Here is a 13,661-nt window from a genome sequence, read left to right as displayed (position 1 = left end):
TATCTGAAGACTCATACTTGGGAAGGGATGGAGAGCTAAACTACCTGGGAAAAACACCTACCTGTCCCAATTCCTCCAGAGACAGAGTACTCAGTGCTGGTTCCCATAACTGTAGACAGGGTCGGAATAAACAAACAGCTGGAAACAGAAAATTGTCTCAGATCACTGGACTGCAAGCCAACCTCTTGCGTTGACACAGCTAGCCTGGGCTATGACATCTTCCCACTTTACCCTCCTGCCAGCGCTGTAACCCTCCTTAGACCACAAGGTCCCAAGGACGGACTGCAGCTGGTGCTGGTAGGATGCCAAAGTGAAGGAACTGCACTGGAGGTAGGATGCAAGGGTGTTCCAGAATGCAGCCACACCAGGGGAAAGAGGGTCTTGGCCCTCCATAGCTGGGGACACAGCCCCTGGGAGGCCACTGAGTAGGCGGGTGTCCATGACCCAGACATTTTCCTCTGCTGAATGGTGAGATTCAATGGGAACTACAAGTTTGTAACCAATATTATAATTCATTAGAGGCACTGCAAAATTAATAAAGCACATTTTAAATATGTAAAAGCCTGTCATACCCATAACCTTCCACGGACATGTCAAATTCCACAAACGATGGGGCCAGGGCTGCCCTCTGAGGCTGCAGGTTGCGTGGGGAAGTCATGGAGATGAGGCTCAGCGCCGTCTGAAGGGCAGTAGTTGAATCCTGGGATTCCCCCAAGGGCTGCAGGGACTGTGTGACTCCAGGGTGCAGGCCAGCATCTGGGGCAGCTTGCCAGGGCCCCTCAGCCGAGCCCTGTGCAGTCTGTGACCCTAGGGCAGCAAGCAGGAGAAGAGATGTGTCTCTGCTCAAAGCATTTCTGCCCCGCTTCTGACAATAACCCCAAAGTATCTGCCACAGCCTAGAAAGAGAGTTCTGCAGAGTCATCAGGTACTTTCTAAGCACCAGTGAGGGCGGCTCCCTTGCCCCTTGCTGAGTCCGATAACAAGGAATGATGTTGCTAACCTGCTCCTTCTAGAAACTTTTCTCTTTCATTTCAGCACACATCCCTTTTCCAGCATAGCACGTTCTACTGCTGCCATCTCTGTCTCTGGCTTGCCCCACTGGAGTTACTCACTGGAGCTTTGTGTCTGCTCACCAGGCCCACACTTTCCTTCACAGCAGCCTCTCCTTGAAAGCTCCGGGCTCCCACCACGGCTGTCAGCCCCAAGCCTGATCTTGCACCCTTGCTTATCCACTGGACCTGCCTGTTACGTTAAGGTCTTACGTGATCTTACATTCAAGTTGTCCACAACTTTCTTTTCTCTAAGCTGGTCTCCTGGGCCAGCATTCCATAGGTATTAGGCCTGACACAGGGGTACCACCTGCATTTTGGGCCTCCAAGGCTCTGACTTGCCCTTGAGCTGTGAGCTGTACAGAAGCCTTCCCTGCACACCTCTGCCTAGTGCAGCGCCAGGTATTGCTGTGTCATGAAGGAAACTCTGTCTCTGCTTCCATGATCTGGAACCCAAAGGGGTCATCTGTCTTATATGGCTGGGGGCGGGGGTCATCTTTCTCCATCCTGATATGGTCTTTCTCCAGACACCAGGAGTTTTCTTTGCTTTTTCCCTCAGTTGCTCCATTGAGCTGAAGACAAAACCATGTTTAAACCTGTTTGCTTTCCCACCTGTTGTAAAGGATCCCCCTCAGCATTAATGCATATCATCTTTTCATTCCCATTAACCTGCCCTATTCTTGCCTCTGTCCTCACCTGAGCACCCAGGGTTGCCTCTGTGTGCATGAGATGAATCAAGGAGTTTCGTTGTGGCCGACAGAGGTGAGGGAATTCCAAGACCTAGAAACTGTCTGAACATAACACACAAGAGGACCAAATGAAGACATTTTATGGGCAACAGTGTTCTCCAACTTTATCCTGACCACTGTCCTAGATGCCTGGAGCTCCCTGACCTCCCAGCCCCGCTGGAACACCCTTTCTGAAAGCAGTGCGGAGACAGCATGTCTCTGCGCTTCCAGACAGACCAGACCAGACAGCTGGTAAGTTTAGGAGCCTCAAGATGGATGTCATAACAAAAAATAATGTCACAAAATAAATTTTTCGTAATTGTTTATAAATTTCTATCAGAATTTCCCATGCAGCACTATAACCAGCAGCCTCCTCTGGCAGCCATCGTGCCTGCCCCTGGGTGCCATGTCTGCTGGCTGGAAAGGCTGTGCGCCCTCTACACTTGCTCCTGTGTATAAGGAGCAGAGCCCCCTGCCCTGTGCATGGCCCTCGGCACAGCACTCCAGGTGGCATAGGAGACTCCTGCCTTCCCCAGCAGCTTCCCTTCCCTCTGTTCTCTTGTCTTCCATGTTTGCTCCCTGCCTCCCACCCTGTGCACCTTTGCACTTTCTCTCCCTGCCATGGCTCTCCAGGAATGTGGCTTCATGCAGAGGATGACAGCAGGAAAGCCCCCTGCAGGATCCAGGGGGCTTCTGCCCCATCCCCCTCCATGTCTGCAGTCCCTACATGCTTACTGCCTAACTCCCTACAGGGCACAGTCAGGCTCTCCCAGCCCTACCCCTCCTGGCAGAGCCTTCCAGGCCCGGTTCCCTCCTCTCTTTGTCTAGTGAACTCCACAGGCCTCAGAATGCAGCTCCACTTCCTCAGAGTCCCCTCCAGCCCCCACGTGCTCCATGAGAGGTGGCTATGTCTGCTTTGTGGACACCTGCACACTGCCTGGCACAGACCGAAGGCTCATCCATGGATTTTCAGCCTTGAATGCCGGGACAGAGCCATGCCCTGCATCTGTCCCTGCAGTCTCTCCACTGCCTGTTGTGCAACCCCTGCCCTGCAAAAGACATGGCTGCCCAGCTTGGCAGCGTTGAAAATGCAGCATGTGGTACCTTAGCACATCCGGTTCAATGGCCTGGGAAGCGAGCTTCTCAAAGATCCTGATGAGGCGTGAGTGGAGGGGGCTGCCGCTGGTGGCCAGGGCCCTGTGGCAGGAGGCCATGAGGGTCCCGAGCATGCCCGCCTCACACATGACCTGGCGGTTCTTCTCCGACTTCACCAGGGACTGGATGTGACTGGCCAGGGAGCACTGGATCTCCTCGGAAAGCTAAGAGGCGACCAAAGCAAGCTGTGAGCCCTCCAGGACAGAACATCTTGTGGGCAGCTTTGATAGGCTCCAACTTGGCCTGGGGTGAGTCGTGGAACAAGGAGACTGTGCCCACCTTACCCCACCCACACTGCACCCACGCCTGTCTCAGGGTTCTTCCAGTGCCCTCCTCACCTGCAGGGGCAAGACTGGGAGGCAACCTCTGGCAGGACACAAGCTGCCCAGGTCAGTGTGGGGAGAGGTCAATGGCTAAAGATGGAGGCCACACACCAGCAGGCAGGAGGCTGGGTCTGCCCCTTAGACGTGCTGTGTTTGACTCGCACAATGTTTAAGCAGTTTCTGAATTAATTGTTAGCATTGAAAAGTCTGAAGATGTCACATAAAAATCCAGATTTGTGGTCTCTCTCAAAAGATGTGAGGATCTGGCCAAGCTGGTTTGCACCCCTGCAGGGGGATGTGGCTGGTGCTGGGTGGGAGCTGTACCCTCCAGGGGTCCCACATCCCCCCAGCAGGCTTCACTCCCCTAACAGTTCCTGTATTGGAGTTCACATTCCTGGAGTAAAAGGTGGAATCTGCCTGGAAGTACAAGCCTAAAAGAAGTACCACCTACCAAACATACACACTCTGTCTTGACAGACACAAACCCCCACCACAGACATTGTGAACCACACTCAAAGTCTGCAGGCCAGCTACAGTGTCTGGGGAAAAGACTTTGCTGAAGCCACTCTCATCCCCTGAGTGCCATCTCCCTCCACCCACCCTCCCATCATCCTGTGCCTGTCCCTCAGTCCTAAGCACATGCTGCCACACAAACAGCTGTGCTCATACCTTACCCTGAACTAGGTTTCCAGCTACTTCCCTCGCTTATATCCCTTGAAGCACATAGAAAAGAGTGCATAGAGCGGGCTCGGTACATATTTGACCCCAATACCACACATTGCTTTTGCAATCATTCTTTCATTGTAAAAAGATAAATCCTTGGAATTATCCTTCCCAGGCTGGATAAATGGTTTGGACTGGGTGGGATGTTCCTTTACAGAAAGAAACTCTTAGGACTGTCCACATTCTCTTTTGTTGCTGGTTAAGAAGGTTGTATCAAGTGAGAGGGATACAGGTTAGATCTTAATGGAATTTTCCTGTCCCAGTGGATGCTACTGTGCCCCATGCAGACCTTCTTCTCCAGGTGAGAGGTGTACCTGTCACGGCTTCCCCTTCTCTGCAGAACTGCCCTCCACTAGGTAGGAGCTGCCCTGCTCAGGGGCCATGGAGCCCTACCCACTCAAATACAGGTACACACACACTTACATGCCCACTACCTACATATACACACACACATGCACATGCACCATACATACCTGTGTGCATACACACACATACTCCAGCCTGGAACCAATGAGGCCAGTGCCCTTGGGACTGTGTTATGCAATTCAAGCCTCAGAACCCGAAGGGCTCCAGCTGAGACAAGACTTTTGCGGTGAGTGCATCCTCCTTCAGCTCCTTCCCCGCCCAGCCTCCCTCACTCTCCTTCTCTCCTGAGTCCTTCCCTTAACAATCCCATATACCTGGGCCCCTATCTCAGGCTCCACTCTGAGGGAACCCGACCTGAGGCACCAGCATTCTTTCCACATTTTACACCTGTGCCACAGTTTGTAGTTTCAAGAAAGGAGATCAGTGACCATGTAAATGAGGTCTAGTTCACCAAAGTGAAGCCAGGAGAAGTTGTGAATGCACTACTTGAATAATCTCTCTCTAAGGAGGACTGGGGTCTGGTCTCTTCACATCGCAGACCACCTGTTACACCCCCCAGGAAGAGCTTTCTTGGAGTCCTCCCTGCTTCCACGCTTCCTCTTCTTTCTCAAACAAGAATGAAGTGGCTCTCAGCATCATCTTCTGGGTAAAGCTCTAGGCATTTAAAGATGAATAAGACACTGTCCCTGCTTTCAAGGGATTCACAGATTAAAGGTGAGACAGGTGGGCAGACACATTGACCCAGCACAGTGTGAGACGTGCTCCAGCAGAGAATTTACCACATCTGAGCACAGCGGGTGGGGTGGTTCCTGCAGCCTCTCACATATTTCACAAGGCTCTTGAAGTTAGAAGGGACTCCAGGCCTGGCATCTACTGTGAGGGCCAAATTTTATCCTGGGATGAGAATATTTCCTGGGTATTTAAGCTAGAGTAGGCCCTTTTCTAAGCATTTTGACACGTATGGATTACGCAATCACTGTGAGAAGCCTATGAGGGAGGCACTATTATCATACCCATTTTACAGATGGGGAAGCTGAGCCCAGAGAGGGAAATTGCCAGGGGCACATGGTAAGGCTAGAACCTGACTGACCCTGAACCTCAAGCTCAGAGTCACCTCATTCCATCATCTCCTCTCCACGCGTGCAGTCACTTTAGGGGCTGCCTGTCCAAAGATGGTCAAGAGTATGTTTCTAGCACTAAGTGACAGAAATAAATAAGATAGTGTTCTTCCATATGTAGCTAACACAGTTTTGTAGCACACGTGGTTCAAGGATTAAAATGTATGAAGAAAAATATTTACACTGTTCATCAACAATTTCTAGATTGTTTTAAAAACTGGATGGCTCGCCCAGGCCCCTTTTACAGCCTCCCACCCGCCTTCCAAACACATGGGCCCTGTAGCTCCTGCCTCACACTGATGGCATTCAGGGAAACCCCCATCTCTAAGACATTTTCAAAAACATTTCTGGTTTAAAAGGTGAGCACTGGGGAAGAGGGATAAAACTACATTAGATTGACTTTCCAGGGGGACATCCTTCCCAGGTTGGACTTTGCCATTCTGAAATGTGACCATTTGCCAGCATTGCTATTTTCCTGAGCACATAATGTCACTGATGTGGAGGAGCAGTCTTGCCTGGAAGACAGGGTCCCCTTCCCCAGAATGTGGCGTCTGCACAGCCAGCCTGAACTGGCAGATGGACATGTGTAGCCCAGCAAGGACCAGAAACTGAAAGCAGAAATGCCAAAGCTAATTCGCTCTGAACTATTCCATCACTTTCACTCTTTCCCATGGAAATCCACCCAAAGTCCTTGACTCCCTTCCCCGGGTCTTTTTTCTGCGACTCCAACTCTTTCTTCCTTTGTCCACCCAAGCCCAGCTCCTGCTTCTCTTCTCAAAACAGAAAAGTAACATCCACCCTCTTGCCTTGAATATCTCATCTCCAAAACTTGGATTATTTTATTTGGTAACTGCATTATTTCAATTTAGGGTGAGAGTTGGGATGCAGTCTGTATGAACCAAAAGGCAAAAATAACATCACAATATATTATTCAAAAGGATTAAAAAGAAATGCTATGATCTCCAGTTTTTATTACCAGCACTTCACTTATTGCTTTGGGGACTTCTGGGTTTGTTCTGGTTTGTTTTGGTTTTGCTTCTTTTCCCTACCATAGCAGGAATACTTAAAATCTAAATATGCAAAACAGAAAAATAGAAAGTTTTCAAAAGGGAGAAATGCTGATCTTGTCTAATGATGCCGCAAGTTTACTCCAAAATTGCTCAATACCCCATAATGGAGGAGGGAAAATTGATCGTCCTCATTATCACTGCAGCTCTGTCAATACCAATATTGCCTTGTTTTGAATAAAATGCGCTGTTTTTTTAATGTTGGTTCCAGTAAAACGGGGTTTTAGTGAAAATATGAGCAGTAGCAGGAAACCGGTGTGGTTTCTTCCCCTACAAATGGATTGATTTTCCTAACGCATATTACTTCCAATGCAGGAGAGGGGATGGAGGTGCAATTAGGACTCAATGGTAAGAGTGCAGGGTCACCAGGTTGGCCAGCAGGCTGGGCCCGCAAGGCAAATTAGCACAGGGTGATTTGCGGGCCAGCCTTAAGAAATTTTCTGCATTCTCCACTTAACGGTCTAGACTTTAAGTACACGCAGTCCGGCTGTGGATGTTCAATCTTATGTATTGCTCTCTCTGTTCCCCACTTTCTCTCTTGGTCCAGATTAATATGGTCCCCAAAGCCCAGTGAGGGCTAGGTCCTGGAGCAATGGGTCCCTCTAAAGAGGCATGGGTGTTGGGTTCAGCATTCCAAGATATGTGCATCTTCTGCACATGAACCACGTCATCCTCACACAGAAATAAAAACCACCAGAGAGGCCAAGTGCCTGCTGCCCCAGACACTCCAAAAAGCACTAGAGACTTTACTGAGCTACTCAAACTTGGATTAATCACTTGTTTCAATTTGGTCAAAATGTTCTTTTCTTGATGATTTTGAAGAGAGATGATAGACTTTAAGTGACTTCAGCTCTTTAAGTTATCAAAGACTGTAAATGAAATGCCAGCAATAAATTGGGCCTACAGATGTGCTTTACTTGACAAGTTATTGCTTTTACCACTGCCTACTTAGAATTAGGTCTCTCTTTATATGAGCATGAACTTTCCATTTTGCCATGGTCCCTCACCCTGACATGCTGCTTCACGGTACCCATATGGCCTGGTAGGCTTGGGAGTTTATGATCGTGGTATAGGTGTAAGAGACTCCAACTCCCAAGGAGCTAGCAGAATCCACATGTAAAGTGCCTGGCTTCCTCAACATAATTAGGCAGATCTGTAACCAAGTGAGTGGGTGGGTGCCTGCTCCAAACTTGTTGTTTCTTTTCCAAATTACATGCAGATGATGGGCAATGTGTCCTGTAAACAGAAGTCCAGGATCTCACATCTACAGCATATTTCTCTCTTTCCCATTTTTCTTCCTATCCTCCACTTTTGTCCCCTCTGTACTGCAGCCGTAGTGACAGTCTCAGCTTCTGCTAAACACCATGCCCTTTTCCACTAATGCCTGAAGTTGGGAATGTCCTTTCCAATCCCATCCCTTTGCTGAGCTCCTGCTTATTACTCAAGAGACAATCATGTGTCCCCTCACCCAAGAAACTTTTTCTGACTTTCCCAGCCAGCACTGTGTCTATACTTCAATCATGACAAATTCCACACTATGGCTAGTTCTCTCTCTCTCTCTTCTTCTCTCCCACCCCCACAACACCGTGAGCTGCTGCTCGACCCATGACTCTTCACCTTGTTTTCCCTCGTGGCCATCTCTGCCTTACTAGGCTATTCTCTGCCTTAGAATAGCCGCCTAGTAAGCACAGGCTACTCAAACACAATAGGGACACCTAATCCAGAAGGCTGACAGAGAGTCAGAAATAGTGATGCGCCAATGAAGTGTTGAAGGATAATGAAGAGAGAGCGAAGCAGGTGAGGAAAACGGGCTTTCGGGGAAAGGAAACAGCACACGTGAAGGCGAGGCAGGTGAGAGTAAGCACAGCCTTTCAAAGGGTTGGGGGGTCATGAGGCAGATTGCAACATTCGGGCCCTTGGGTGTTCTGCAAAGGGACTCGCTGTGCTGCTGGCCATACCCTGCCCCACACCAGCACATGGAGCAAGGCAAACACTGTGCACGGAGCCCTGAACTCCTCAGATTGCCAGTCCTGGAGGGCTGGGAAGCCTGGAGACCGAGTGCTGCCCTTCCTCTTGAGAACTGCCTGGAGATTCACCCACTTCTGCTGCAGCTGATCTGAGAAGCCCCCAAGTCTCTGAAGCAGCCTCCACTAGATGCTCCAGATGACAGGACTACCCTCCATTTTTTGGCCCCATTCTAAGCTCTGGTCTGAGGCCCAGCCTAACCCAAATCAGTATCCTACCCACTCCAGGCCTTGGTACAACAGTCCCCAATATGGTCCCCAGCATGGAAGTAAGGACCTGTTGTTCGTTGCTCTAGAAGGTCCCCATCTGTAGAGAGCCTGCCTGCCCAGGACCTCCTAGCTTGGTCCTGACTTTCTGGGGGTCCTGGAAGTAGACATGTCTGTGCCCCAGCTCAGAGCCTGCCCACCCAGCTGGACGCTAAGCTCACCCACCCCTAGAAGGTGAAATTCGTTATGTGATGTCCTCACTTCACTTGGGACTATTACTGACCTTGTCCTGAAACTGCTAGGACTTACACTCTTCTGTCCTTCCCCACCCAGCGTAGACATGCATTCAGACGTGGCACAGGCCTCATTGTCACTGCTGAATTTTGATCCCATGGATTCTGATCCCTCGCTCAAGCTGGTAGGGACCCTTTTCCTCCCCATTTTGACATCTGATGACTAACTCCCCTCCCTGCTTTAAGCCAGCCACACTCAGCTTCACGTAGATCACTGATAAAGTGCAGAACCAGCCAGAGAAAATACCGAGTCTTCTGATTCATCGGCAGATCCGTTAACATACAGTTCAATATCAACTTCCTGTTACTCATTTACCAATAGTGTAATGTCAGTTGGAAATATACCTAAAATGTATTATCTTCTACTTAATAGTTTCAGAATTTTATATACCATGACCCAGAACACAGACTGTCAGAGCTAGAAGGGAAGGGAGTGGGCGTGGGGAGCCAGCCTCTGATGCACACATACACAGGGCAGGAACTGTACTAAGGACTTTACAACTATGCTCTCTTCTGCTCTTCTCAATGGGAAAATATCATCACACCCATTTTGCAGATGGGAACACTAAGACTTAAAAGGGTTCCATCAATCTCCTCAGGCCACATAGCTAATGGGTAGCAGCTCTGACATGCCAACACAGCCTTACTCCAAGGCTCATGATTTTGATACTGCATCATGCACTGATTATAAAAAGCTGGAATTTGATATCTCATATGGGTCATAAGTTGATGACCTAGAGAAGTGTTTCATTTGGTGGGCTTCATTTGGGTGGGCTTCTGTTTCTGCTTCATGTCCCTTTAATTAAATGTAGACACCTTTAGACAGAGCAAGTGCTCTCCTTTGGTCACACTCTCCACCCTTGACTACTGCTTTCACCTGGTTTCACTTATGCATGTTCATTACCTCTCTGGAGCCAAGATGTTGAGTCTGTAACTGTGATCCAGGCCAAATCTGAGTAGTTGAAATTGAGATACAGAGAAACAAAGTAGCCTATGTATGTCATGGGAAAGGAACATTATCAAGGTCAGCTGATAATTAGGCCAGGGCTGATTCCATCTGACTTTAACTTACACCATCATTCCACATCCATGGGAGCTTGCTTTTCATCCTTTCTTCTCTGTGTGAGATTACATCTGTTTGCTATTTTATTTTATTTTATTTTATTTTATTTTATTTTTGAGACAAGGTCTCACTCTGTCACCCAGGCTGGAGTTCAATGGCACAATCATGGCTCACTGCAGCATCAACCTCTTGGGCTCAAGCAATCCTCCTGTTTCACCCTCCCAAGTAGCTGGGATTACAGGTACACACCACCATGCCTGGCTAATTTTTTTTTTTTAATTTTTTGTAGAGATGGAGTTTGCTATGTCTTCTAGGCTGGTTTCAAACTCCTGGCTTCAAACAATCCTCCTGCTTTGGTCTCCCAAAGTGCTGAAATTACAGGCATGAGCCACCATACCTGGCCATATTTGCTCTATTTATAGAGACTACTGTGAGAAGTCACCTGGATTTTGACCAGTATTTGAGATTTTCCACTGAGGAACAATAGAAATACTTTGCGTAAGGGGCTGAGTGGGAAAGAGCATAGGAAACAGATTTTGAATGTATTTGGAATGTCTAATGTGTTATAATTTAACAAAGCAAGAGTCCTACTTTACCAATTTCCTTGTTGGTGGAAATGGCTCTTTTCAAATAGCCTGCCCTTATGCAATGCTATCCAGGGCTATTAACGCTGTCAATATTTTAGTTATTTGAAACTCATACAATTAGTTCAGTGCTTGAAATAAAGACTAATTCCAGCCGGGCGCGGTGGCTCAAGCCTGTAATCCCAGCACTTTGGGAGGCTGAGACGGGCGGATCACGAGGTCAGGAGATCGAGACCATCCTGGCTAACATGGCGAAACCCCGTCTCTACTAAAAATATAAAAAACTAGCCGGGCGAGGTGGCGGGCGCCTGTAGTCCCAGCTACTCCGGAGGCTGAGGCAGGAGAATGGCGTAAACCCGGGAGGCGGAGCTTGCAGTGAGCTGAAATCCGGCCACTGCACTCCAGCCCGGGCGACAGAGCAAGACTCCGTCTCAAAAAAAATAAAATAAAATAAAATAAAATAAAGACTAATTCCAGAAAATGGCACCCTTTCTAAATTTAGGCATAAATGAGTTGATAGATACATGCAGCCCTGAACCCAATCTTCTCTGTGTCTTGCCAGGCTATTCTGGAGGCTTCCATGGCAGCAGTGTCTTCACCATAGCCTTTAGATCTCTGGAATTCACCCAAAAATGACTCGAGATGCAGACTGAGGATGACAATACTCTCTAATGTCCTGGCCTGACTGTGCCATTGCCTTTCCATAATTTCCCACTTCCCTATGAGAAAGGCAACTTGCTGGGCGGAAGGAGCTCCAGTCCTCATGTCAGGCATGTACACTCACTATTGCAGCAGTGTTGATTCTATCGCTTAATTCCTGCAAGTTTCAATTCTTCATCTGCAAAATGAGTCTACTGATATCCACCTTGCATGGTTATTATAATGATTAAATGATAAAATGCTTGTAAAGCTTTTAGCAACTGATGATAGTAGCTGCACCATTTAGCAAGTGCTTCCTTTCTGTGTCCCTGTGCGTGTTCTGCTCACCATGCTAAGCTCCACGCATTGCTTCATGTAATCCTCATAATAATATTTCAGAGAAGATGTCATTATCCCCACACTACACAAAGGAAGCTAAGAATCAAAGAGGTTAAATAATTTCCCCACGGCTCTGTGACTGCTTGGTGACCCAACTGAGACTCGACCACAATCTACTGTTTTCAGAGCCTGAAGTCTGCCCTCTATAGTAAGTGTTCAGTAAACATAGTGATAATGACAATGATGACATTGACAGTGATGTCGATGAATGGCAACACAATAAAGTTCAATTCTCTTAGCTCGGCATTCAACGTCCTCCACAACGTGACTTCAAGTGACCTTTCTAGCCCCACTGATCCATATGTTCCATTAATGTGTTCTATTTTAGCCGTTTCATCCATGTGTTCTATTCTAGCCCAGCTTAGCTATTCATAGTCCCCAAATAGGCATCTTTGTGTTTCTTTCCGTGTCTGAGCTTCTCTTCCCTCCCTCTTCTACCTGATCTGGCATAAACATCCCTTTCCTTTAAAGCCTAGCTCTGGTGTTCCACCTCTCTGAGTCTTTCCCTCTCCTGTGTCCCAAGGCCCTGTGGGCAAACCTCTGTTATAGCCATCAGGATGTTGTTTTACTGTCTTCTACACGTCCCTGCCTCCCATCCTCAAACCCCGATTACAGGTCCTGTGACATTTGTCTCTGAATCCCCAGAGGCACATAGTAGGTGTTCTGTAATTATTCACAAAAGCAAACATACCACATGGGCAGCTACACAGTCTGCTAAACTAGACCTGGCTTTCCACTCTCTGCATTGTGATTGTCTGGTGCACAGCAAACACCCTCAGTTAAGACCTGATTAGATGCCGTAGACCTCAAGGAAGTGGAATGGCATTTGGAACTGGAGAGTCCTTCCAATTCTGGTCAGAGTTCTAGCCCATGGCCACATCTCTTATGACAGACCCTCATGGCTGCTAAGCCTGCTAGAAAGGGAAATTATCTTTATTCCCAATTAGTTAATTTTTTCTGGAGCCAACTCAGCTCCAAGAGAACTGAGCTGGACTCCGTTTTTGCATTGTGCATAGTAAAAATCTGGCCACCCAATTTCTAATATTGATGATGATGCCAGAAGCAGAAAAACAGCTGGAATATCTGTTTCCAAAAGCAGCTCACAGAGCTATCATTTTGGAGGGGAAAGGAACCTCCAGAACAAAAGAACCGCAGAACAAATGTAACATGGCCACCATTGGAAATAAACTAGAAGAGAACACCCATAAGTTTAAGTCATGGCCTCCAAGATGACATGTGCACCTTGGAAAGCCATCAATTTCTCATCCACAGGGGAGAGACAGCAAGTGAATGATGTAACGGAGGTATGGGTGTAGGGAGTAATAGGAACCACCAAGCTGACCTAAAGGAAGATGACAGGAATCACACTTTCCATCTTGCTGGTAACACTGCCATCTACTGAAACTCTCCGCTCCATTTCCTACACCAAAACCTGTGGAGGCCTGCAGTCCATTTTGTTTCAGCATTTTCTTTTGTGGTCTTGTTTCTCATTTGATTTACTATTCTATTTGTTGTTGTGAGGTTTCCCCCACTCCCTTTCAGAAATTAATTACTGTAATTATCCAACTTTAATAGCTGCTGATTTGGCATCTGCAGAAAATACTGGAGAAAACGTACTACATTTCATTTGCATATTTGAGAGACAGTGAGGGAGAATTAGACTTTTCCTAAATTACTTATTGTGACCCGAATATACAAAACATAACTCGTTCCAAATGGAATTCTCATTTGCATACTTCATTTGTCCAATTACCGTCATAGGATAAGCAAAGAGCAGAGGTTCTTCCCCATATGGTGATGTGATGACTCAGGGAGTTCATCTAAAACTGAGGCTCATCCACGGAGTTTCCAGGCCTGTAAAAGGCAGCAGGAAAGGCCACCATACACTCTGTGTCACTTCATCAGACATTGCTGCAGTGGATT

General features: G+C 47.7%; 1 protein-coding gene across 3 annotated transcripts in view; it reads right to left on the bottom strand.

The window, feature by feature from the left end:
- The window catches only part of WDFY4 (WDFY family member 4), a 302,160-nt gene that overhangs the window by 209,249 nt on the left and 79,250 nt on the right, over nucleotides 1–13,661 (bottom strand). For all 3 annotated transcript variants that reach the window (XM_033209238.1, XM_033209235.1, XM_033209236.1), the window contains exons 14-17: nucleotides 2,882–3,096; nucleotides 1,746–1,840; nucleotides 573–807; nucleotides 62–138 (exon numbers count right to left, since the gene is read on the bottom strand). In XM_033209238.1, coding sequence (XP_033065129.1) covers nucleotides 62–138; nucleotides 573–807; nucleotides 1,746–1,840; nucleotides 2,882–3,096 — 622 coding nt within the window. The remainder of the gene's footprint in view (nucleotides 1–61; nucleotides 139–572; nucleotides 808–1,745; nucleotides 1,841–2,881; nucleotides 3,097–13,661) is intronic.

This window comes from Trachypithecus francoisi, unplaced genomic scaffold (genome assembly GCF_009764315.1).
Source record: "Trachypithecus francoisi isolate TF-2019V2 unplaced genomic scaffold, Tfra_2.0 Lachesis_group9, whole genome shotgun sequence".
Lineage (NCBI taxonomy): Eukaryota > Metazoa > Chordata > Mammalia > Primates > Cercopithecidae > Trachypithecus > Trachypithecus francoisi.
This window is presented reverse-complemented; position numbering and strand designations above follow the sequence as displayed.